The sequence below is a fragment of the Eucyclogobius newberryi genome, unplaced genomic scaffold (genome assembly GCF_026437365.1).
Source record: "Eucyclogobius newberryi isolate DKJ021-1_F unplaced genomic scaffold, fEucNew1.0.hap1 SCAF_5, whole genome shotgun sequence".
In the NCBI taxonomy this organism is placed as follows: domain Eukaryota; kingdom Metazoa; phylum Chordata; class Actinopteri; order Gobiiformes; family Gobiidae; genus Eucyclogobius; species Eucyclogobius newberryi.
The window spans coordinates 1165057-1192285 of NW_027316167.1; the positions used below are offsets into that span (position 1 = coordinate 1165057).

Sequence of the window (27229 nt, forward strand, 5' to 3'; positions counted from 1 at the left end):
CACATGAACTTCCTCTGGTCACACGTGAACACATGAACTTCCTCTGGTCACAAGTGAACACATGAACTTCCTCTGGTCACACACGTGAACACATGAACTTCCTCTGGTCACACGTTAACACATGAACTTCCTCTGGTCACACGTGAACACATGAACTTCCTCTGGTCACACACGTGAACACATGAACTTCCTCTGGTCACACGTGAACACATGAACTTCCTCTGGTCACACGTGAACACATGAACTTCCTCTGGTCACACACGTGAACACATGAACTTCCTCTGGTCAAACGTGAACACATGAACTTCCTCTGGTCACACGTGAACACATGAACTTCCTCTGGTCACACGTGAACACATGAACTTCCTCTGGTCACACGTGAACACATGAACTTCCTCTGGTCACACACGTGAACACATGAACTTCCTCTGGTCACACACGTGAACACATGAACTTCCTCTGGTCACACGTGAACACATGAACTTCCTCTGGTCACACGTGAACACATGAACTTCCTCTGGTCACACGTGAACACATGAACTTCCTCTGGTCACACACGTGAACACATGAACTTCCTCTGGTCACACGTGAACACATGAACTTCCTCTGGTCACACAAGTGAACAAATGAACTTCCTCTGGTCACACGTGAACACATGAACTTCCTCTGGTCACACACGTGAACACATGAACTTCCTCTGGTCACACACGTGAACACATGAACTTCCTCTGGTCACACGTGAACACATGAACTTCCTCTGGTCACACGTGAACACATGAACTTCCTCTGGTCACACGTGAACACATGAACTTCCTCTGGTCACACACGTGAACACATGAACTTCCTCTGGTCACACGTTAACACATGAACTTCCTCTGGTCACACGTGAACACATGAACTTCCTCTGGTCACACACGTGAACACATGAACTTCCTCTGGTCACACGTGAACACATGAACTTCCTCTGGTCACACGTGAACACATGAACTTCCTCTGGTCACACACGTGAACACATGAACTTCCTCTGGTCACACGTGAACACATGAACTTCCTCTGGTCACACGTGAACACATGAACTTCCTCTGGTCACACGTGAACACATGAACTTCCTCTGGTCACACACGTGAACACATGAACTTCCTCTGGTCACACGTGAACACGAGACTCAAACTCAAACATCTGAAACTGACTCATTTGTCTTGTGTCTGATTCTGCAGCAGCAAAAAGGGAGCCGCCTCTCGCCGCAGGAAGTGATGTCACAGCGCCGCAGGAAGTGATGTCACAGCGCCGCAGGAAGTGATGTCACAGCGCCGCAGGAAGTGTCCTCATGACGTTCTTTCAGAATAAGATGTTAGAGTTTGAGCTGAACGAGAAAAATAAAATATGAACCGCTTCTGTTTTATTTCACTTTATTGTTCAAGTCTTCTGTGTTTGTTTCATAAGTACATGAAGTATTTGTACCAAGTATTTCAGCGTTACCGAGTTGTACTTACTGCACATTCAGGAGGAGAAAACGCTGAATAGTCTAAGCAACACTAAACTTAGATGATGGCGACAAACGCATTCCTCTGACGGCGAAAAGAGAATCCAATAAACTTCAACTTCTGATGAATTCAAATAAAAAATGAATCAGAAACAGCAGCACTTAAAGATCATAAAACACTTCAAAATAAACAAATATATATATTTATTTATTTATTTATTTTTACCCGGATCAGAATTCTCTATCAGATCTTCCATTTAGACATGAATTAGATCTATTTTTCCAGCGTTCACAGTGAAATAACTTCAATATTAATCATTTTAAATGAACAGAATCTAAACCAAACAGGAAGCACTTCTCTCACTTCCTGAACGATCAAAACACAAGACACAATATCTATTCATTTAATCGGCTCATTTCTTTTATTTATGTCTTTATTTATGTCTTTCATGTGTTTTTGCGTCGGAATTGTACAGTATCCATTATGCACGTTACGAAGGCTAGCACGTTACGAAGGCTAGCACGTTAAGAAGGCTGGCACGTTACGAATGCTAGCACATTACGAAGGCTAGCGCGTTACGAATGCTAGCACGTTACGAAGGCTAGCGCGTTACGAAGGCTAGCGCGTTAGGAATGCTAGCGCGTTACGAATGCTAGCACGTTACGAAGGTTCGCGCGTTACGAAGGCTAGCGCGTTACGAATGCTAGCGCGTTACGAATGCTAGCACGTTACGAAGGCTAGCGCGTTACGAAGGCTAGCGCGTTACGAAGGCTAACGCGTTACGAATGCTAGCGCGTTACGGAGGCTAGCGCGTTACGAATGCTAGCACGTTAGGAAGGCTAGCGCGTTACGAATGCTAAGACGTTACGAAGGCTAGTGCGTTACGAATGCTAGCACGTTACGAATGCTAGCGCGTTACGAATGCTAGCGCGTTACGAAGGCTAGCGCGTTACGAATGCTAAGACGTTACGAAGGCTAGTGCGTTACGAATGCTAGCACGTTACGAATGCTAGCGCGTTACGAATGCTAAGACGTTACGAAGGCTAGTGCGTTACGAATGCTAGCACGTTACGAATGCTAGCGCGTTACGAATGCTAGCGCGTTACGAATGCTAGCGCGTTACGAATGCTAGCACGTTACGAAGGCTAGCGCGTTACGAAGGCTAGCGCGTTACGAATGCTAGCACGTTACGAAGGCTTGAGCGTTACGAATGCTAGCACGTTACGAAGGCTAGCGCGTTACGAAGGCTAGCACGTTACGAATGCTAGCACGTTACGAAGGCCAGCGCGTTACGAATGCTAGCACGTTACGAATGCTAGCGCGTTACGAATGCTAGCGCGTTACGAAGGCTAGCACGTTACGAATGCTAGCACGTTACGAATGCTAGCACGTTACGAAGGCTAGCACGTTACGAATGCTAGCACGTTACGAATGCTAGCACGTTACGAAGGCTAGCGCGTTACGAAGGCTAGCGCGTTACGAAGGCTAACGCGTTACGAATGCTAGCGCGTTACGGAGGCTAGCGCGTTACGAATGCTAGCGCGTTACGAAGGCTAGCGCGTTACGAATGCTAAGACGTTACGAAGGCTAGTGCGTTACGAATGCTAGCACGTTACGAATGCTAGCGCGTTACGAATGCTAAGACGTTACGAAGGCTAGTGCGTTACGAATGCTAGCACGTTACGAATGCTAGCGCGTTACGAATGCTAGCGCGTTACGAATGCTAGCGCGTTATGAATGCTAGCACGTTACGAAGGCTAGCGCGTTACGAAGGCTAGCGCGTTACGAATGCTAGCACGTTACGAAGGCTTGAGCGTTACGAATGCTAGCACGTTACGAAGGCTAGCGCGTTACGAAGGCTAGCACGTTACGAATGCTAGCACGTTACGAAGGCCAGCGCGTTACGAATGCTAGCACGTTACGAATGCTAGCGCGTTGCGAATGCTAGCGCGTTACGAAGGCTAGCACGTTACGAATGCTAGCACGTTACGAATGCTAGCACGTTACGAAGGCTAGCACGTTACGAATGCTAGCACGTTACGAAGGCTAACGCGTTACGAAGGCTAGCGCGTTACGAATGCTAGCGCGTTACGAAGGCTAGCACATTACGAATGCTAGCACGTTGCGAAGGCTAGCGCGTAACGAATGCTAGCACGTTACGAAGGCTCTTGCGTTACGAAGGCTAGCGCGTTAGGAATGCTAGCGCGTTACGAATGCTAGCACGTTACGAAGGCTAGCGCGTTACGAAGGCTAGCGCGTTACGAATGCTAGCGCGTTACGAATGCTAGCGGGTTACGAATGCTAGCACGTTACGAAGGCTAGCGCGTTACGAAGGCTAACGCGTTACGAATGCTAGCGCGTTACGAAGGCTAGCGCGTTACGAATGCTAGCACGTCACGAAGGCTAGCGCGTTACGAATGCTAAGACGTTACGAAGGCTAGTGCGTTACGAATGCTAGCACGTTACGAATGCTAGCGCATTACGAATGCTAGCGCGTTACGAAGGCTAGCGCGTTACGAATGCTAAGACGTTACGAAGGCTAGTGCGTTACGAATGCTAGCACGTTACGAATGCTAGCGCGTTACGAATGCTAAGACGTTACGAAGGCTAGTGCGTTACGAATGCTAGCACGTTACGAATGCTAGCGCGTTACGAATGCTAGCGCGTTACGAAGGCTAACACGTTACGAATGCTAGCACGTTACGAAGGCTAGCACGTTACGAAGGCTAGCGCGTTACGAATGCTAGCACGTTACGAAGGCTAGAGCGTTACGAATGCTAGCACGTTACGAAGGCTAGCGCGTTACGAAGGCTAGCACGTTACGAATGCTAGCACGTTACGAAGGCCAGCGCGTTACGAATGCTAGCACGTTACGAATGCTAGCGCGTTACGAATGCTAGCGCGTTACGAAGGCTAGCACGTTACGAATGCTAGCACGTTACGAAGGCCAGCGCGTTACGAATGCTAGCACGTTACGAATGCTAGCGCGTTACGAATGCTAGCGCGTTACGAAGGCTAGCACGTTACGAATGCTAGCACGTTACGAAGGCTAGCACGTTACGAATGCTAGCACGTTACGAAGGCTAACGCGTTACAAATGCTAGCGCGTGACGAATGCTAGCGCGTTACGAAGGCTAGCACGTTACGAATGCTAGCACGTTACGAATCCTAGCACGTTACGAAGGCTAGCACGTTACGAATGCTAGCACGTTACGAAGGCTAACGCGTTACGAAGGCTAGCGCGTTACGAATGCTAGCGCGTTACGAAGGCTAGCACATTACGAATGCTAGCACGTTACGAAGGCTAGCGCGTTACGAATGCTAGCACGTTACGAAGGCTCTTGCGTTACGAAGGCTAGCGCGTTAGGAATGCTAGCGCGTTACGAATGCTAGCGCGTTACGAAGGCTAGCGCGTTACGAAGGCTAGCGCGTTACGAATGCTAGCACGTTACGAATGCTAGCGCGTTACGAATGCTAGCGCGTTACGAAGGCTAACACGTTACGAATGCTAGCACGTTACGAAGGCTAGCACGTTACGAAGGCTAGCGCGTTACGAATGCTAGCACGTTACGAAGGCTAGAGCGTTACGAATGCTAGCACGTTACGAAGGCTAGCGCGTTACGAAGGCTAGCACGTTACGAATGCTAGCACGTTACGAAGGCCAGCGCGTTACGAATGCTAGCACGTTACGAATGCTAGCGCGTTACGAATGCTAGCGCGTTACGAAGGCTAGCACGTTACGAATGCTAGCACGTTACGAAGGCTAGCGCGTTACGAATCCTAGCACGTTACGAATGCTAGCGCGTTACGAATGCTAGCGCGTTACGAAGGCTAGCACGTTACGAATGCTAGCACGTTACGAATGCTAGCACGTTACGAAGGCTAGAGCGTTACGAATGCTAGCACGTTACGAAGGCTAGCGCGTTACGAAGGCTAGCACGTTACGAATGCTAGCACGTTACGAAGGCTAGCGCGTTACGAATGCTAGCACGTTACGAAGGCTAGAGCGTTACGAATGCTAGCACGTTACGAAGGCTAGCGCGTTACGCACTTGCTCACCTCCTACCTCACCAACAGGCAAGAGTTCATTTCCCTCTCCGGTCACTCATCCACCCTCTCCCCAGTAACGCAGGGGGCCCCCCAGGGCTCAGTCCTCGGCCCCCTCCTCTTCATCTGCTACATCTTCCCCCTTGGTCACATCCTCCGCCAACTCAACCTGGACTTTCACTGCTACGCTGACGACACCCAGATATACCTCACCACCAAATCCACCCAAAACCCTTCCCTCAGCCACATTGAAACCTGCATCTCTACAATAAAATCATGGCTCACTCTCAACTTCCTCAAACTGAACAGTGACAAAACAGAGCTCCTCCTCATTGGCACCAAATCCACTCTCAATAAAACTGGTCCCTTTTCACTCAGCATCGACACCTCGACCTTCACCCCCTCTACCCTGGTACGCAATCTCGGTGTCATCATGGACCCCACCCTCTCCTTCACTCCCCATGTCAGCCACATCGTCAAGACCTCATACTTCCACCTCCGCCGCATCGCCAAAATCCAACACTGCCTCACCCTCCCCGCTGCTGAATCCCTCATCCATGCCTTCATCTCCTCCCGCCTTGACTACTGCACCTCCCTCCTCACTGGCATCTCCTCCCATTCCCTCCACAGACTCCAAATGGTCCAAAACTCCGCTGCCCGCCTCCTCACCCACACCCGCCTCCTCACCCACACCCGCCTCCTCACCCACACCCGCCTCCTCACCCGCACCCTCCTCCTCACCCACACCCGCCTCCTCACCCACACCCTCCTCACCCACACCCGCCTCCTCACCCACACCCTCCTCCTCACCCACACCCTCCTCCTCACCCACACCCTCCTCCTCACCCACACCCTCCTCCTCACCCACACCCGCCTCCTCACCCACACCTTCCTCACCCACACCCTCCTCACCCACACCCGCCTCCTCACCCACACCCGCCTCCTCACCCACACCCTCCTCCTCACCCACACCCGCCTCCTCACCCACACCCGCCTCCTCACCCGCACCCTCCTCCTCACCCACACCCTCCTCCTCACCCACACCCGCCTCCTCACCCGCACCCTCCTCCTCACCCACACCCGCCTCCTCACCCACACCCTCCTCCTCACCCACACCCTCCTCCTCACTCACACCCGCCTCCTCACCCACACCCGCCTCCTCACCCACACCCTCCTCCTCACTCACACCCGCCTCCTCACCCACACCCGGTCCCGTGATCACATCACTCCCGTTCTCCGCTCTCTCCACTCTCTCCCCATCAAGCAGCGCATAAACTTTAAAATACTCCTCCTCACCTTCAAAGCTCTTCACCACCTTGCCCCCCCCCTTCCTGTCTGACCTCCTCATCCCCCACCGCCCCACCCGAGCTCTCCGATCCTCCTCCTCTCTCACCCTGACTGCACCAACATCCCGACTCAAAACTTTTGCCGACAGAGCATTCTCCCGAACAGCACCCCGACTCTGGAACTCCCTCCCCCCCGTCCCACTCTCCCTCACTCACAACATTCAAATCCCGCCTAAAAACATACCTCTTCACCCAAGCCTATGACCTCCCCTACCCCTAGCCTCCTCTACCCCATTGCCTACTCTTCTACCCCCTGTTACATCCCCATCTTTTTCTCTCTACTTCTTCTGTCTTGTTCATTTTATCTGTATATTAATGTGTTCTGTACGTGTTGTCCCCCCTGTCTGTAAATACACCCCCTTTTTTATTATGGTCAGCGTCTTTGGGTCACTGAAAAGCGCTATATAAATAAAAGTTATTATTATTATTATTATTATTATTATTATTATTATTATTATCATCGTGTTCTTCATCCATCAGGAGCTGTTTGGAAGAACAGAAAGAGCTCCCTGAACAAGACCAAAGAGACCTGCTTTAGACCTGCTTTAGTCCTGCTTTAGACCTGCTTTAGACCTGCTTTAGACCTGCTTTAGTCCTGCTTTAGTCCTGCTTTAGACCTGCTTTAGTCCTGCTTTAGACCTGCTTTAGACCTGCTTTAGTCCTGCTTTAGTCCTGCTTTAGTCCTGCTTTAGACCTGCTTTAGTCCTGCTTTAGTCCTGCTTTAGTCCTGCTTTAGACCTGCTTTAGTCCTGCTTTAGTCCTGCTTTAGACCTGCTTTAGACCTGCTTTAGTCCTGCTTTAGTCCTGCTTTAGACCTGCTTTAGACCTGCTTTAGTCCTGCTTTAGTCCTGCTTTAGTCCTGCTTTAGACCTGCTTTAGACCTGCTTTAGTCCTGCTTTAGTCCTGCTTTAGTCCTGCTTTAGACCCGCTTTAGTCCTGGTTAAACCTTGCCGCTGTATTTCAGAGCCAGACCAATCAGGAGGCAGTAATTCACAGGGGGGCGGGGCCATAAGCCACAGCCAGGGGCGCACCTGTCGGACTGACCTGGATTAAACACAAAAAACTCTAAATCTTCATTTTTCATCCTGAAGCAAATTCTCCAAAAGACGTAAATTTCAAGTTTGTTTGTGAAATCTCGAGCCACGCCCCTTTACTCCGCTGACAGGAGCCACGCCCCCTTTACTCCGCTGACAGGAGCCACGCCCCCTTTACTCCGCTGACAGGAGCCACGCCCCCTTTACTCCGCTGACAGGAGCCACGCCCCCTTTACTCAGCTGACAGGAGCCACGCCCCCTTTACTCCGCTGACAGGAGCCACGCCCCTTTACTCCGCTGACAGGAGCCACGCCCCCTTTACTCCGCTGACAGGAGCCACGCCCCCTTTACTCCGCTGACAGGAGCCACGCCCCCTTTACTCAGCTGACAGGAGCCACGCCCCCTTTACTCCGCTGACAGGAGCCACGCCCCCTTTACTCCGCTGACAGGAGCCACGCCCCTTTACTCCGCTGACAGGAGCCACGCCCCCTTTACTCCGCTGACAGTAGCCACGCCCCCTTTACTCCGCTGACAGGAGCCACGCCCCTTTACTCCGCTGACAGGAGCCACGCCCCCTTTACTCCGCTGACAGGAGCCACGCCCCCTTTACTCCGCTGACAGGAGCCACGCCCCCTTTACTCCGCTGTCAGGAGCCACGCCCCTTTACTCCGCTGACAGGAGCCACGCCCTCTTTACTCCGCTGACAGGAGCCACGCCCCTTTACTCCGCTGACAGGAGCCACGCCCCTTTACTCCGCTGACAGGAGCCACGCCCCCTTTACTCCGCTGACTGGAGCCACGCCCCCTTTACTCCGCTGACAGGAGCCACGCCCCCTTTACTCAGCTGACAGGAGCCACGCCCCCTTTACTCCGCTGACAGGAGCCACGCCCCCTTTACTCCGCTGACAGGAGCCACGCCCCTTTACTCCGCTGACAGGAGCCACGCCCCCTTTACTCCGCTGACAGGAGCCACGCCCCCTTTTCCCCGCTGACAGGAGCCACGCCCCCTTTACTCCGCTGACAGGAGCCACGCCCCCTATACTCCGCTGACAGGAGCCACGCCCCCTTTACTCCGCTCTCAGGAGCCACGCCCCCTTTACTCCTCTGACAGGAGCCACGCCCCCTTTACTCCGCTGACAGGAGCCACGCCCCTTTACTCCGCTGACAGGAGTCACGCCCCCTTTACTCCGCTGACAGGAGCCACGCCCCCTTTACTCCGCTGACAGGAGCCACGCCCCCTTAACTCCGCTGACAGGAGCCACGCCCCCTTTACTCCGCTGACAGGAGCCACGCCCCTTTACTCCGCTGACAGGAGCCACGCCCCCTTTACTCCGCTGACAGGAGCCACGCCCCTTTACTCCGCCCCGACAGAGAGAGAGAGACGCTCCTGAGCACGTGCAGAGAGAGAGAGACGCTCCTGAGCACGTGCAGAGAGAGAGACGCTCCTGAGCACGTGCAGAGAGAGAGACGCTCCTGAGCACGTGCAGAGAGAGAGAGACGCTCCTGAGCACGTGCAGAGAGAGAGACGCTCCTGTGCACGTGCAGAGAGAGAGACGCTCCTGAGCACGTGCAGAGAGAGAGACGCTCCTGAGCACGTGCAGAGAGAGAGACGCTCCTGAGCACGTGCAGAGAGAGAGACGCTCCTGAGCACGTGCAGAGAGAGAGACGCTCCTGAGCACGTGCAGAGAGAGAGACGCTCCTGAGCACGTGCAGAGAGAGAGAGACGCTCCTGAGCACGTGCAGAGAGAGAGACGCTCCTGAGCACGTGCAGAGAGAGAGACGCTCCTGAGCACGTGCAGAGAGAGAGACGCTCCTGAGCACGTGCAGAGAGAGAGACGCTCCTGAGCACGTGCAGAGAGAGAGACGCTCCTGAGCACGTGCAGAGAGAGAGAGACGCTCCTGAGCACGTGCAGAGAGAGAGACGCTCCTGAGCACGCGCAGAGAGAGAGACGCTCCTGAGCACGTGCAGAGAGAGAGACGCTCCTGAGCACGTGCAGAGAGAGAGACGCTCCTGAGCACGTGCAGAGAGAGAGAGGGGTGAGCAGGCTCGTACCGTGTGCTGATTGGTCGATGTGCAGTGGAACATTTCCTCCTGCAGCAGTGCATCGTGGGAGCAATAATGTCACATTCAGGAGAATAAACTGATGTAAACAGTCTTTATTTTACCATTATTATTATTATTATTATTATTATTATTATTATTATTATTATTATTTTGTCTTGCACTGTTTTTATTTTCCCTTATTAAGAAATGAGAGCTTTTGTTTATCAGAGTTTTCCTATTACGAGTGTTTCTTAAACTTCTATAAGTTCTGTCCTTTTCCTCTGGATCTACTGCGTTGCAACAATGAAATTTCTCCATGTGGGACAATAAAGGAATATTTTATCTTATCAAATGTCACATGTCTTACTCTAATTCCTTCGCTCTCTCCCTCTGTCTTCTACAGATACACTTTCCCTCAAACCCTCTGCAGTCGCTCAGCACCGAGCGAGCGCTCAGCACCGAGCGAGCGCTCAGCACCGAGCGAGCGCTCAGCACCGAGCGAGCGCTCAGCACCGAGCGAGCGCTCAGCACCGAGCGACTGTCCCACTGCCTCAAACCTCGGCCCAACACTTCAGATTTCATGATGTAAATATCACCACTTCCTGTTGCACGACACAACTTTATATCTTTATATTTCATGATGTACATTTCATGCCGTTCAGCGCTCAGCGTTCAGCGCTCAGCGTTCAGCGCTCAGCGTTCAGCGCTCAGCGTTCAGCGCTCAGCGTTCAGTGTTTGTGCTGAATCATCTGTGAATTCTGTTTATCCACAAATGTCAATAAACCCTTATTCTGATTCTGATTCTGATACTGATTCTGATACTGATACTGATACTGATTCTGATACTGATTCTGATACTGATACTGATACTGATACTGATACTGATTCTGATACTGATACTGATACTGATACTGATACTGATTCTGATACTGATTCTGATACTGATACTGATTCTGATTCTGATACTGATAGTGATACTGATACTGATACTGATACTGATTCTGATACTGATTCTGATACTGATACTTTGATACTTCAGGGTCTTTTCTGATCCAAGTATTTCCATTTTAATAAAGTAACTTCTGATTCGTCAGAATGACAGGGGGAGGTCCTGTCAGTGTAACAGGGGAAGGTCCTGTCAGTGTGACAGGGGGAGGTCCTGTCAGTGTGACAGGGGAAGGTCCTGTCACTCTGGTGAGAATCTTCAGATACACATGACCCTGTCACATGACCCTGTCACATGACCTGGGACTGCCCTGTCAATCACATATATGTGAGTGAAGTTCACCACGCTCTGATACAGCATTTACCCCTGAACTTTACTACTATGAACACCTGCCATGGACACAATACATGGATACTTTAGAATGTACTTTAGACTGTACTTTAGAATGTACTTTAGACTGTACTTTAGAATGTACTTTAGAATGTACTTTAGAATGTACTTTAGAATGTACTTTAAACTGTACTTTAGAATGTACTTTAAACTGTACTTTAGAATGTACTTTAGAATGTACTTTAGAATGTACTTTAGAATGTACTTTAGACTGTACTTTAGAATGTACTTTAGACTGTACTTTAGAATGTACTTTAGAATGTACTTTAGAATGTACTTTAGAATGTACTTTAGACTGTACTTTTGAATGTACTTTAGAATGTACTTTAGAATGTACTTTAGAATGTACTTTAGACTGTATTTTAGAATGTACTTTAGAATGTACTTTAAACTGTACTTTAGAATGTACTTTAGAATGTACTTTAGAATGTACTTTAGACTGTACTTTAGAATGTACTTTAGACTGTACATTAAACTGTACTTTAGAATGTACTTTAGACTGTACTTTAGAATGTACTTTAGAATGTACTTTAGAATGTACTTTAGAATGTACTTTAAACTGTACTTTAGAATGTACTTTAGAATGTACTTTAGAATGTACTTTAAACTGTACTTTAGAATGTACTTTAGAATGTACTTTAAACTGTACTTTAGAATGTACTTTAGAATGTACTTTAGCATGTACTTTAGAATGTACTTTAGAATGTACTTTAGACTGTACTTTAAAATGTACTTTAAACTGTACTTTAGAATGTACTTTAGACTGTACTTTAGAATGTACTTTAGAATGTACTTTAGAATGTACTTTAGAATGTACTTTAAACTGTACTTTAGAATGTACTTTAGAATGTACTTTAGACTGTACTTTAGAATGTACTTTAAACTGTACTTTAGACTGTACTTTAGAATGTACTTTAAACTGTACTTTAGACTGTACTTTAGAATGTACTTTAGACTGTACTTTTAGAATGTACTTTAGAATGTACTTTAGAATGTACTTTAGACTGTACTTTAGAATGTACTTTAGAATGTACTTTAGAATATACTTTAGACTGTACTTTTAGAATGTACTTTAGAATGTACTTTAGAATGTACTTTAGACTGTACTTTAGAATGTACTTTAGAATGTACTTTAGAATGTACTTTAAACTGTACTTTAGAATGTACTTTAGAATGTACTTTAGAATGTACTTTTAGAATGTACTTTAGAATGTACTTTAGAATGTACTTTAGAATGTACTTTAGAATGTACTTTAGAATGTACTTTTAGAATGTACTTTAGAATGTACTTTAGAATGTACTTTAGACTGTACTTTAGAATGTACTTTAAACTGTACTTTAGAATGTACTTTAGAATGTACTTTTAGAATGTACTTTAGAATGTACTTTAGAATGTACTTTAGAATGTACTTTAGAATATACTTTAGACTGTACTTTTAGAATGTACTTTAGAATGTACTTTAGAATGTACTTTAGACTGTACTTTAGAATGTACTTTAGAATGTACTTTAGACTGTACTTTAGAATGTACTTTAGAATGTACTTTAGACTGTACTTTAGAATGTACTTTAGAATGTACTTTAGAATGTACTTTAAACTGTACTTTAGAATGTACTTTAGACTGTACTTTAGAATGTACTTTAGAATGTACTTTAAACTGTACTTTAGAATGTACTTTAGAATGTACTTTAGAATGTACTTTAAACTGTACTTTAGAATGTACTTTAAACTGTACTTTAGAATGTACTTTAGACTGTACTTTAGAATGTACTTTAGAATGTACTTTAGAATGTACTTTAAACTGTACTTTAGAATGTACTTTAGAATGTACTTTAGACTGTACTTTAGAATGTACTTTAGAATGTACTTTAGAATGTACTTTAAACTGTACTTTAGAATGTACTTTAGAATGTACTTTAGAATGTACTTTAGACTGTACTTTAGAATGTACTTTAAACTGTACTTTAGAATGTACTTTAGAATGTACTTTAAACTGTACTTTAGAATGTACCTTAGAATGTACTTTAGAATGTACTTTAGAATGTACTTTAAACTGTACTTTAGAATGTACTTTAGAATGTACTTTAGAATGTACTTTAGACTGTACTTTAGAATGTACTTTAGACTGTACTTTAGAATGTACTTTAGAATGTACTTTAAACTGTACTTTAGAATGTACTTTAGAATGTACTTTAAAATGTACTTTAAACTGTACTTTAGACTGTACTTTAGAATGTACTTTAGAATGTACTTTAGAATGTACTTTAGACTGTACTTTAGAATGTATTTTAGAATGTACTTTAGAATATACTTTAGACTGTACTTTTAGAATGTACTTTAGAATGTACTTTAGAATGTACTTTAGACTGTACTTTAGAATGTACTTTAAACTGTACTTTAGAATGTACTTTAGAATATACTTTAGACTGTACTTTTAGAATGTACTTTAGAATGTACTTTAAACTGTACTTTAGAATATACTTTAGACTGTACTTTTAGAATGTACTTTAGAATGTACTTTAGAATGTACTTTAGACTGTACTTTAGAATGTACTTTAGAATGTACTTTAGAATGTACTTTAAACTGCACTTTAGAATGTACTTTAGACTGTACTTTAGAATGTACTTTAGAATGTACTTTAAACTGTACTTTAGAATGTACTTTAAACTGTACTTTAGAATGTACTTTAGAATGTACTTTAGAATGTACTTTAGAATGTACTTTAGACTGTACTTTAGAATGTACTTTAGACTGTACTTTAGAATGTACTTTAGAATGTACTTTAGAATGTACTTTAGAATGTACTTTAGACTGTACTTTTGAATGTACTTTAGAATGTACTTTAGAATGTACTTTAGAATGTACTTTAGACTGTATTTTAGAATGTACTTTAGAATGTACTTTAGACTGTACTTTAGAATGTACTTTAGACTGTACTTTAAACTGTACTTTAGAATGTACTTTAGACTGTACTTTAGAATGTACTTTAGAATGTACTTTAGAATGTACTTTAGAATGTACTTTAAACTGTACTTTAGAATGTACTTTAGAATGTACTTTAGAATGTACTTTAAACTGTACTTTAGAATGTACTTTAGAATGTACTTTAGCATGTACCTTAGAATGTACTTTAGAATGTACTTTAGACTGTACTTTAGAATGTACTATAAACTGTACTTTAGAATGTACTTTAGAATGTACTTTAGACTGTACTTTAAACTGTACTTTAGAATGTACTTTAGACTGTACTTTAGAATGTACTTTAGAATGTACTTTAGAATGTACTTTAGAATGTACTTTAAACTGTACTTTAGAATGTACTTTAGAATGTACTTTAGAATGTACTTTAGACTGTACTTTAGAATGTACTTTAAACTGTACTTTAGACTGTACTTTAGAATGTACTTTAAACTGTACTTTAGACTGTACTTTAGAATGTACTTTAGACTGTACTTTTAGAATGTACTTTAGAATGTACTTTAGAATGTACTTTAGACTGTACTTTAGAATGTACTTTAGAATGTACTTTAGAATATACTTTAGACTGTACTTTTAGAATGTACTTTAGAATGTACTTTAGAATGTACTTTAAACTGTGCTTTAGAATGTACTTTAGACTGTACTTTAGAATGTACTTTAGAATGTACTTTAAACTGTACTTTAGAATGTACTTTAGAATGTACTTTAGACTGTACTTTAGAATGTACTTTAAACTGTACTTTAGAATGTACTTTAGAATGTACTTTAAACTGTACTTTAGAATGTACTTTAGAATGTACTTTAGAATGTACTTTTAGAATGTACTTTAGAATGTACTTTAGACTGTACTTTTAGAATGTACTTTAGAATGTACTTTAGACTGTACTTTAGAATGTACTTTAAACTGTACTTTAGAATGTACTTTAGACTGTACTTTAGAATGTACTTTAGAATGTACTTTAAACTGTACTTTAGAATGTACTTTAGAATGTACTTTAGAATGTACTTTAAACTGTACTTTAGAATGTACTTTAAACTGTACTTTAGAATGTACTTTAGACTGTACTTTAGAATGTACTTTAGAATGTACTTTAGAATGTACTTTAAACTGTACTTTAGAATGTACTTTAGAATGTACTTTAGAATGTACTTTAGAATGTACTTTAAACTACTTTAGAATGTACTTCAGAATGTACTTTAAACTGTACTTTAGACTGTACTTTAGAGTGTACGTTAGAATGTACTTTAGACTGTACTTTCGAATGTACTTTTGAATGTACTTTAGAATGTACTTTAGAATGTACTTTAGAATGTACTTTAGACTGTATTTTAGAATGTACTTTAGAATGTACTTTAGAATGTACTATAAACTGTACTTTAGAATGTACTTTAGAATGTACTTTAGAATGTACTTTAAACTGTACTTTAGAATGTACTTTAGAGTGTACTTTAGAATGTACTTTAAACTGTACTTTAGAATGTACTTTAGAATGTACTTTAGAATGTACTTTAGACTGTACTTTCGAATGTACTTTTGAATGTACTTTAGAATGTACTTTAAACTGTACTTTAGAATGTACTTTAGACTTTACTTTAGAATGTACTTTAGAATGTACTTTAGAATGTACTTTAGAATGTACTTTAAACTGTACTTTAGAATGTACTTTAGAGTGTACTTTAAACTGTACTTTAAACTGTACTTTAGAATGTACTTTAGAATGTACTTTAGAATGTACTTTAGACTGTACTTTAGAATGTACTTTAAACTGTACTTTAAACTGTACTTTAGAATGTACTTTAGAATGTACTTTAGACTGTACTTTAGAATCTACTTTAGAATGTACTTTAGAATGTACTTTAAACTGTACTTTAGAATGTACTTTATAATGTACTTTAGAATGTACTTTAGACTGTACTTTAGAATGTACTTTAGAATGTACTTTAAACTGTACTTTAGAATGTACTTTAGAATGTACTTTAAAATGTACTTTAAACTGTACTTTAGACTGTACTTTAGAATGTACTTTAGAATGTACTTTAGAATGTACTTTAGACTGTACTTTAGAATGTACTTTAGAATGTACTTTAGAATGTACTTTAGACTGTACTTTAGAATGTACTTTAGAATGTACTTTAGACTGTACTTTTAGAATGTACTTTAGAATGTACTTTAGACTGTACTTTAGAATGTACTTTAGAATGTACTTTAGAATGTACTTTAAACTGTACTTTAGAATGTACTTTAGACTGTACTTTAGAATGTACTTTAGAATGTACTTTAAACTGTACTTTAGAATGTACTTTAGAATGTACTTTAGAATGTACTTTAAACTGTACTTTAGAATGTACTTTAAACTGTACTTTAGAATGTACTTTAGACTGTACTTTAGAATGTACTTTAGAATGTACTTTAGAATGTACTTTAAACTGTACTTTAGAATGTACTTTAGAATGTACTTTAGAATGTTCTTTAGAATGTACTTTAGAATATACTTTAGACTGTACTTTAGAATGTACTTTAGACTGTACTTTAGAATGTACTTTAAACTGTACTTTAGAATGTACTTTAGAATATACTTTAGACTGTACTTTTAGAATGTACTTTAGAGTGTACGTTAGAATGTACTTTAGACTGTACTTTCGAATGTACTTTTGAATGTACTTTAGAATGTACTTTAGAATGTACTTTAGAATGTACTTTAGACTGTATTTTAGAATGTACTTTAGAATGTACTTTAGAATGTACTTTAAACTGTACTTTAGAATGTACTTTAGAATGTACTTTAGAATGTACTTTAGAATGTACTTTAAACTGTACTTTAGAATGTACTTTAGAGTGTACTTTAGAATGTACTTTAAACTGTACTTTAGAATGTACTTTAGAATGTACTTTAGAATGTACTTTAGACTGTACTTTCGAATGTACTTTTGAATGTACTTTAGAATGTACTTTAGAATGTACTTTAGAATGTAATTTAAACTGTACTTTAGAATGTACTTTAGACTTTACTTTAGAATGTACTTTAGAATGTACTTTAGAATGTACTTTAGAATGTACTTTAAACTGTACTTTAGAATGTACTTTAGAGTGTACTTTAAACTGTACTTTAAACTGTACTTTAGAATGTACTTTAGAATGTACTTTAGAATGTACTTTAGACTGTACTTTAGAATGTACTTTAAACTGTACTTTAAACTGTACTTTAGAATGTACTTTAGAATGTACTTTAGAATGTACTTTAGACTGTACTTTAGAATCTACTTTAGAATGTACTTTAGAATGTACTTTAAACTGTACTTTAGAATGTACTTTATAATGTACTTTAGAATGTACTTTAGAATGTACTTTAAAATGTACTTTAAACTGTACTTTAGACTGTACTTTAGAATGTACTTTAGAATGTACTTTAGAATGTACTTTAGACTGTACTTTAGAATGTACTTTAGAATGTACTTTAGAATATACTTTAGACTGTACTTTTAGAATGTACTTTAGAATGTACTTTAGAATGTACTTTAGACTGTACTTTAGAATGTACTTTAGAATGTACTTTAGACTGTACTTTAGAATGTACTTTAGAATGTACTTTAGACTGTACTTTAGAATGTACTTTAGAATGTACTTTAAACTGTACTTTAGAATGTACTTTAGACTGTACTTTAGAATGTACTTTAGAATGTACTTTAGACTGTACTTTAGAATGTACTTTAGAATGTACTTTAGAACGTACTTTAGACTGTACTTTCGAATGTACTTTTGAATGTACTTTAGAATGTACTTTAGAATGTACTTTAGAATGTACTTTAAACTGTACTTTAGAATGTATTTTAGACTTTACTTTAGAATGTACTTTAGAATGTACTTTAGAATGTACTTTAGAATGTACTTTAAACTGTACTTTAGAATGTACTTTAGAGTGTACTTTAAACTGTACTTTAAACTGTACTTTAGATTGTACTTTAGAATGTACTTTAGAATGTACTTTAGACTGTACTTTAGAATGTACTTTAAACTGTACTTTAAACTGTACTTTAGAATGTACTTTAGAATGTACTTTAGAATGTACTTTAGACTGTACTTTAGAATCTACTTTAGAATGTACTTTAGAATGTACTTTAAACTGTACTTTAGAATGTACTTTATAATGTACTTTAGAATGTACTTTAGACTGTACTTTAGAATGTACTTTAGAATGTACTTTAAACTGTACTTTAGAATGTACTTTAGAATGTACTTTAAAATGTACTTTAAACTGTACTTTAGAATGTACTTTAGAATGTACTTTAGAATGTACTTTAGACTGTACTTTAGAATGTACTTTAGAATGTACTTTAGAATGTAATTTAGACTGTACTTTTAGAATGTACTTTCGAATGTACTTTAGAATGTACTTTAGACTGTACTTTAGAATGTACTTTAGAATGTACTTTAGACTGTACTTTTAGAATGTACTTTAGAATGTACTTTAGACTGTACTTTAGAATGTACTTTAAACTGTACTTTAGAATGTACTTTAGACTGTACTTTAGAATGTACTTTAGAATGTACTTTAAACTGTACTTTAGAATGTACTTTAGAATGTACTTTAGAATGTACTTTAAACTGTACTTTAGAATGTACTTTAAACTGTACTTTAGAATGTACTTTAGACTGTACTTTAGAATGTACTTTAGAATGTACTTTAGAATGTACTTTAAACTGTACTTTAGAATGTACTTTAGAATGTACTTTAGAATGTACTTTAGAATGTACTTTAAACTACTTTAGAATGTACTTCAGAATGTACTTTAAACTGTACTTTAGACTGTACTTTAGAGTGTACGTTAGAATGTACTTTAGACTGTACTTTCGAATGTACTTTTGAATGTACTTTAGAATGTACTTTAGAATGTACTTTAGAATGTACTTTAGACTGTATTTTAGAATGTACTTTAGAATGTACTTTAGAATGTACTATAAACTGTACTTTAGAATGTACTTTAGAATGTACTTTAGAATGTACTTTAGAATGTACTTTAAACTGTACTTTAGAATGTACTTTAGAGTGTACTTTAGAATGTACTTTAAACTGTACTTTAGAATGTACTTTAGAATGTACTTTAGAATGTACTTTAGACTGTACTTTCGAATGTACTTTTGAATGTACTTTAGAATGTACTTTAAACTGTACTTTAGAATGTACTTTAGAATGTACTTTAGAATGTACTTTAGAATGTACTTTAGAATGTACTTTAAACTGTACTTTAGAATGTACTTTAGAGTGTACTTTAAACTGTACTTTAAACTGTACTTTAGAATGTACTTTAGAATGTACTTTAGAATGTACTTTAGACTGTACTTTAGAATGTACTTTAAACTGTACTTTAAACTGTACTTTAGAATGTACTTTAGAATGTACTTTAGAATGTACTTTAGACTGTACTTTAGAATCTACTTTAGAATGTACTTTAGAATGTACTTTAAACTGTACTTTAGAATGTACTTTATAATGTACTTTAGAATGTACTTTAGACTGTACTTTAGAATGTACTTTAGAATGTACTTTAGAATGTACTTTAAACTGTACTTTAGAATGTACTTTAGACTTTACTTTAGAATGTACTTTAGAATGTACTTTAGAATGTACTTTAAACTGTACTTTAGAATGTACTTTAGAGTGTACTTTAAACTGTACTTTAAACTGTACTTTAGAATGTACTTTAGAATGTACTTTAGACTGTACTTTAGAATGTACTTTAAACTGTACTTTAAACTGTACTTTAGAATGTACTTTAGAATGTACTTTAGAATGTACTTTAGACTGTACTTTAGAATCTACTTTAGAATGTACTTTAGAATGTACTTTAAACTGTACTTTAGAATGTACTTTATAATGTACTTTAGAATGTACTTTAGACTGTACTTTAGAATGTACTTTAGAATGTACTTTAAACTGTACTTTAGAATGTACTTTAGAATGTACTTTAAAATGTACTTTAAACTGTACTTTAGACTGTACTTTAGAATGTACTTTAGAATGTACTTTAGACTGTACTTTAGAATGTACTTTAGAATGTACTTTAGAATGTACTTTAGACTGTACTTTTAGAATGTACTTTCGAATGTACTTTAGAATGTACTTTAGACTGTACTTTAGAATGTACTTTAGAATGTACTTTAGACTGTACTTTTAGAATGTACTTTAGAATGTACTTTAGACTGTACTTTAGAATGTACTTTAAACTGTACTTTAGAATGTACTTTAGACTGTACTTTAGAATGTACTTTAGAATGTACTTTAAACTGTACTTTAGAATGTACTTTAGAATGTACTTTAGAATGTACTTTAAACTGTACTTTAGAATGTACTTTAAACTGTACTTTAGAATGTACTTTAGACTGTACTTTAGAATGTACTTTAGAATGTACTTTAGAATGTACTTTAAACTGTACTTTAGAATGTACTTTAGAATGTACTTTAGAATGTACTTTAGAATGTACTTTAAACTACTTTAGAATGTACTTCAGAATGTACTTTAAACTGTACTTTAGACTGTACTTTAGAGTGTACGTTAGAATGTACTTTAGTCTGTACTTTCGAATGTACTTTTGAATGTACTTTAGAATGTACTTTAGAATGTACTTTAGAATGTACTTTAGACTGTATTTTAGAATGTACTTTAGAATGTACTTTAGAATGTACTATAAACTGTACTTTAGAATGTACTTTAGAATGTACTTTAGAATGTACTTTAAACTGTACTTTAGAATGTACTTTAGAGTGTACTTTAGAATGTACTTTAAACTGTACTTTAGAATGTACTTTAGAATGTACTTTAGAATGTACTTTAGACTGTACTTTCGAATGTACTTTTGAATGTACTTTAGAATGTACTTTAAACTGTACTTTAGAATGTACTTTAGACTTTACTTTAGAATGTACTTTAGAATGTACTTTAGAATGTACTTTAGAATGTACTTTAAACTGTACTTTAGAATGTACTTTAGAGTGTACTTTAAACTGTACTTTAAACTGTACTTTAGAATGTACTTTAGAATGTACTTTAGAATGTACTTTAGACTGTACTTTAGAATGTACTTTAAACTGTACTTTAAACTGTACTTTAGAATGTACTTTAGAATGTACTTTAGACTGTACTTTAGAATCTACTTTAGAATGTACTTTAGAATGTACTTTAAACTGTACTTTAGAATGTACTTTAGAATGTACTTTAGAATGTACTTTAGACTGTACTTTAGAATGTACTTTAGAATGTACTTTAAACTGTACTTTAGAATGTACTTTAGAATGTACTTTAAAATGTACTTTAAACTGTACTTTAGACTGTACTTTAGAATGTACTTTAGAATGTACTTTAGAATGTACTTTAGACTGTACTTTAGAATGTACTTTAGAATATACTTTAGACTGTACTTTTAGAATGTACTTTAGAATGTACTTTAGAATGTACTTTAGACTGTACTTTAGAATGTACTTTAGAATGTACTTTAGACTGTACTTTTAGAATGTACTTTAGAATGTACTTTAGACTGTACTTTAGAATGTACTTTAGAATGTACTTTAGAATGTACTTTAAACTGTACTTTAGAATGTACTTTAGACTGTACTTTAGAATGTACTTTAGAATGTACTTTAAACTGTACTTTAGAATGTACTTTAGAATGTACTTTAGAATGTACTTTAAACTGTACTTTAGAATGTACTTTAAACTGTACTTTAGAATGTACTTTAGACTGTACTTTAGAATGTACTTTAGAATGTACTTTAGAATGTACTTTAAACTGTACTTTAGAATGTACTTTAGAATGTACTTTAGAATGTACTTTGAACTGTACTTTATAATGTACTTTAGAATGTTCTTTAGAATGTACTTTAGAATATACTTTAGACTGTACTTTAGAATGTACTTTAGACTGTACTTTAGAATGTACTTTAAACTGTACTTTAGAATGTACTTTAGAATATACTTTAGACTGTACTTTTAGAATGTACTTTAGAGTGTACGTTAGAATGTACTTTAGACTGTACTTTCGAATGTACTTTTGAATGTACTTTAGAATGTACTTTAGAATGTACTTTAGAATGTACTTTAGACTGTATTTTAGAATGTACTTTAGAATGTACTTTAGAATGTACTTTAAACTGTACTTTAGAATGTACTTTAGAATGTACTTTAGAATGTACTTTAGAATGTACTTTAAACTGTACTTTAGAATGTACTTTAGAGTGTACTTTAGAATGTACTTTAAACTGTACTTTAGAATGTACTTTAGAATGTACTTTAGAATGTACTTTAGACTGTACTTTCGAATGTACTTTTGAATGTACTTTAGAATGTACTTTAGAATGTACTTTAGAATGTAATTTAAACTGTACTTTAGAATGTACTTTAGACTTTACTTTAGAATGTACTTTAGAATGTACTTTAGAATGTACTTTAGAATGTACTTTAAACTGTACTTTAGAATGTACTTTAGAGTGTACTTTAAACTGTACTTTAAACTGTACTTTAGAATGTACTTTAGAATGTACTTTAGAATGTACTTTAGACTGTACTTTAGAATGTACTTTAAACTGTACTTTAAACTGTACTTTAGAATGTACTTTAGAATGTACTTTAGAATGTACTTTAGACTGTACTTTAGAATCTACTTTAGAATGTACTTTAGAATGTACTTTAAACTGTACTTTAGAATGTACTTTATAATGTACTTTAGAATGTACTTTAGAATGTACTTTAAACTGTACTTTAGAATGTACTTTAGAATGTACTTTAAAATGTACTTTAAACTGTACTTTAGACTGTACTTTAGAATGTACTTTAGAATGTACTTTAGAATGTACTTTAGACTGTACTTTAGAATGTACTTTAGAATGTACTTTAGAATATACTTTAGACTGTACTTTTAGAATGTACTTTAGAATGTACTTTAGAATGTACTTTAGACTGTACTTTAGAATGTACTTTAGAATGTACTTTAGACTGTACTTTAGAATGTACTTTAGAATGTACTTTAGAATGTACTTTAGACTGTACTTTAGAATGTACTTTAGAATGTACTTTAAACTGTACTTTAGAATGTACTTTAGACTGTACTTTAGAATGTACTTTAGAATGTACTTTAGACTGTACTTTAGAATGTACTTTAGAATGTACTTTAGAATGTACTTTAGACTATACTTTCGAATGTACTTTTGAATGTACTTTAGAATGTACTTTAGAATGTACTTTAGAATGTACTTTAAACTGTACTTTAGAATGTACTTTAGACTTTACTTTAGAATGTACTTTAGAATGTACTTTAGAATGTACTTTAGAATGTACTTTAAACTGTACTTTAGAATGTACTTTAGAGTGTACTTTAAACTGTACTTTAAACTGTACTTTAGAATGTACTTTAGAATGTACTTTAGAATGTACTTTAGACTGTACTTTCGAATGTACTTTAAACTGTACTTTAAACTGTACTTTAGAATGTACTTTAGAATGTACTTTAGAATGTACTTTAGACTGTACTTTAGAATCTACTTTAGAATGTACTTTAGAATGTACTTTAAACTGTACTTTAGAATGTACTTTATAATGTACTTTAGAATGTACTTTAGACTGTACTTTAGAATGTACTTTAGAATGTACTTTAAACTGTACTTTAGAATGTACTTTAGAATGTACTTTAAAATGTACTTTAAACTGTACTTTAGACTGTACTTTAGAATGTACTTTAGAATGTACTTTAGAATGTACTTTAGACTGTACTTTAGAATGTACTTTAGAATGTACTTTAGAATGTACTTTAGACTGTACTTTTAGAATGTACTTTCGAATGTACTTTAGAATGTACTTTAGACTGTACTTTAGAATGTACTTTAGAATGTACTTTAAACTGTACTTTAGAATGTACTTTAGACTGTACTTTAGAATGTACTTTAGAATGTACTTTAAACTGTACTTTAGAATGTACTTTAGAATGTACTTTAGAATGTACTTTAAACTGTACTTTAGAATGTACTTTAAACTGTACTTTAGAATGTACTTTAGACTGTACTTTAGAATGTACTTTAGAATGTACTTTAGAATGTACTTTAAACTGTACTTTAGAATGTACTTTAGAATGTACTTTGGAATGTACTTTAGAATGTACTTTAAACTACTTTAGAATGTACTTCAGAATGTACTTTAAACTGTACTTTAGACTGTACTTTAGAGTGTACGTTAGAATGTACTTTAGACTGTACTTTCGAATGTACTTTTGAATGTACTTTAGAATGTACTTTAGAATGTACTTTAGAATGTACTTTAGACTGTATTTTAGAATGTACTTTAGAATGTACTTTAGAATGTACTATAAACTGTACTTTAGAATGTACTTTAGAATGTACTTTAGAATGTACTTTAGAATGTACTTTAAACTGTACTTTAGAATGTACTTTAGAGTGTACTTTAGAATGTACTTTAAACTGTACTTTAGAATGTACTTTAGAATGTACTTTAGAATGTACTTTAGACTGTACTTTCGAATGTACTTTTGAATGTACTTTAGAATGTACTTTAAACTGTACTTTAGAATGTACTTTAGACTTTACTTTAGAATGTACTTTAGAATGTACTTTAGAATGTACTTTAGAATGTACTTTAAACTGTACTTTAGAATGTACTTTAGAGTGTACTTTAAACTGTACTTTAAACTGTACTTTAGAATGTACTTTAGAATGTACTTTAGAATGTACTTTAGACTGTACTTTAGAATGTACTTTAAACTGTACTTTAAACTGTACTTTAGAATGTACTTTAGAATGTACTTTAGAATGTACTTTAGACTGTACTTTAGAATCTACTTTAGAATGTACTTTAGAATGTACTTTAAACTGTACTTTAGAATGTACTTTATAATGTACTTTAGAATGTACTTTAGACTGTACTTTAGAATGTACTTTAGAATGTACTTTAAACTGTACTTTAGAATCTACTTTAGAATGTACTTTAAAATGTACTTTAAACTGTACTTTAGACTGTACTTTAGAATGTACTTTAGAATGTACTTTAGAATGTACTTTAGACTGTACTTTAGAATGTACTTTAGAATGTACTTTAGAATATACTTTAGACTGTACTTTTAGAATGTACTTTAGAATGTACTTTAGAATGTACTTTAGACTGTACTTTAGAATGTACTTTAGAATGTACTTTAGACTGTACTTTTAGAATGTACTTTAGAATGTACTTTAGACTGTACTTTAGAATGTACTTTAGAATGTACTTTAGAATGTACTTTAAACTGTACTTTAGAATGTACTTTAGACTGTACTTTAGAATGTACTTTAGAATGTACTTTAAACTGTACTTTAGAATGTACTTTAGAATGTACTTTAGAATGTACTTTAAACTGTACTTTAGAATGTACTTTAAACTGTACTTTAGAATGTACTTTAGACTGTACTTTAGAATGTACTTTAGAATGTACTTTAGAATGTACTTTAAACTGTACTTTAGAATGTACTTTAGAATGTACTTTAGAATGTACTTTGAACTGTACTTTATAATGTACTTTAGAATGTTCTTTAGAATGTACTTTAGAATATACTTTAGACTGTACTTTAGAATGTACTTTAGACTGTACTTTAGAATGTACTTTAAACTGTACTTTAGAATGTACTTTAGAATATACTTTAGACTGTACTTTTAGAATGTACTTTAGAGTGTACGTTAGAATGTACTTTAGACTGTACTTTCGAATGTACTTTTGAATGTACTTTAGAATGTACTTTAGAATGTACTTTAAACTGTACTTTAGAATGTACTTTAGAATGTACTTTAAAATGTACTTTAAACTGTACTTTAGACTGTACTTTAGAATGTACTTTAGAATGTACTTTAGAATGTACTTTAGACTGTACTTTAGAATCTACTTTAGAATGTACTTTAGAATGTACTTTAAACTGTACTTTAGAATGTACTTTATAATGTACTTTAGAATGTACTTTAGACTGTACTTTAGAATGTACTTTAGAATGTACTTTAAACTGTACTTTAGAATGTACTTTAGAATGTACTTTAAAATGTACTTTAAACTGTACTTTAGACTGTACTTTAGAATGTACTTTAGAATGTACTTTAGAATGTACTTTAGACTGTACTTTAGAATGTACTTTAGAATGTACTTTAGAATGTACTTTAGACTGTACTTTTAGAATGTACTTTCGAATGTACTTTAGAATGTACTTTAGACTGTACTTTAGAATGTACTTTAGAATGTACTTTAAACTGTACTTTAGAATGTACTTTAGACTGTACTTTAGAATGTACTTTAGAATGTACTTTAAACTGTACTTTAGAATGTACTTTAGAATGTACTTTAGAATGTACTTTAAACTGTACTTTAGAATGTACTTTAAACTGTACTTTAGAATGTACTTTAGACTGTACTTTAGAATGTACTTTAGAATGTACTTTAGAATGTACTTTAAACTGTACTTTAGAATGTACTTTAGAATGTACTTTAGAATGTACTTTAGAATGTACTTTAAACTACTTTAGAATGTACTTCAGAATGTACTTTAAACTGTACTTTAGACTGTACTTTAGAGTGTACGTTAGAATGTACTTTAGACTGTACTTTCGAATGTACTTTTGAATGTACTTTAGAATGTACTTTAGAATGTACTTTAGAATGTACTTTAGACTGTATTTTAGAATGTACTTTAGAATGTACTTTAGAATGTACTATAAACTGTACTTTAGAATGTACTTTAGAATGTACTTTAGAATGTACTTTAGAATGTACTTTAAACTGTACTTTAGAATGTACTTTAGAGTGTACTTTAGAATGTACTTTAAACTGTACTTTAGAATGTACTTTAGAATGTACTTTAGAATGTACTTTAGACTGTACTTTCGAATGTACTTTTGAATGTACTTTAGAATGTACTTTAAACTGTACTTTAGAATGTACTTTAGAC

General features: G+C 36.8%; 2 protein-coding genes across 8 annotated transcripts in view; one reads left to right on the forward strand and one right to left on the reverse strand.

Annotated features, from left to right (window-relative positions):
- The window catches only part of LOC140380964 (troponin T, fast skeletal muscle isoforms-like), a 49605-nt gene extending 48198 nt beyond the window's left edge, over positions 1–1407 (forward strand). For all 7 annotated transcript variants that reach the window (XM_072464951.1, XM_072464953.1, XM_072464950.1 and 4 more), the window contains one exon: positions 1218–1407. In XM_072464951.1, coding sequence (XP_072321052.1) covers positions 1218–1254 — 37 coding nt within the window. In that variant the 3' untranslated portion in view covers positions 1255–1407. The remainder of the gene's footprint in view (positions 1–1217) is intronic.
- Positions 1408–7353: 5946 nt separating this feature from the next.
- The window catches only part of LOC140381530 (serine incorporator 4-like), a 95801-nt gene continuing 75925 nt past the window's right edge, over positions 7354–27229 (reverse strand). Inside the window, exons 10-11 of the mRNA XM_072465596.1 lie at positions 10376–10500; positions 7354–7360 (exon numbers count right to left, since the gene is read on the reverse strand). Coding sequence (XP_072321697.1) covers positions 7354–7360; positions 10376–10500 — 132 coding nt within the window. The remainder of the gene's footprint in view (positions 7361–10375; positions 10501–27229) is intronic.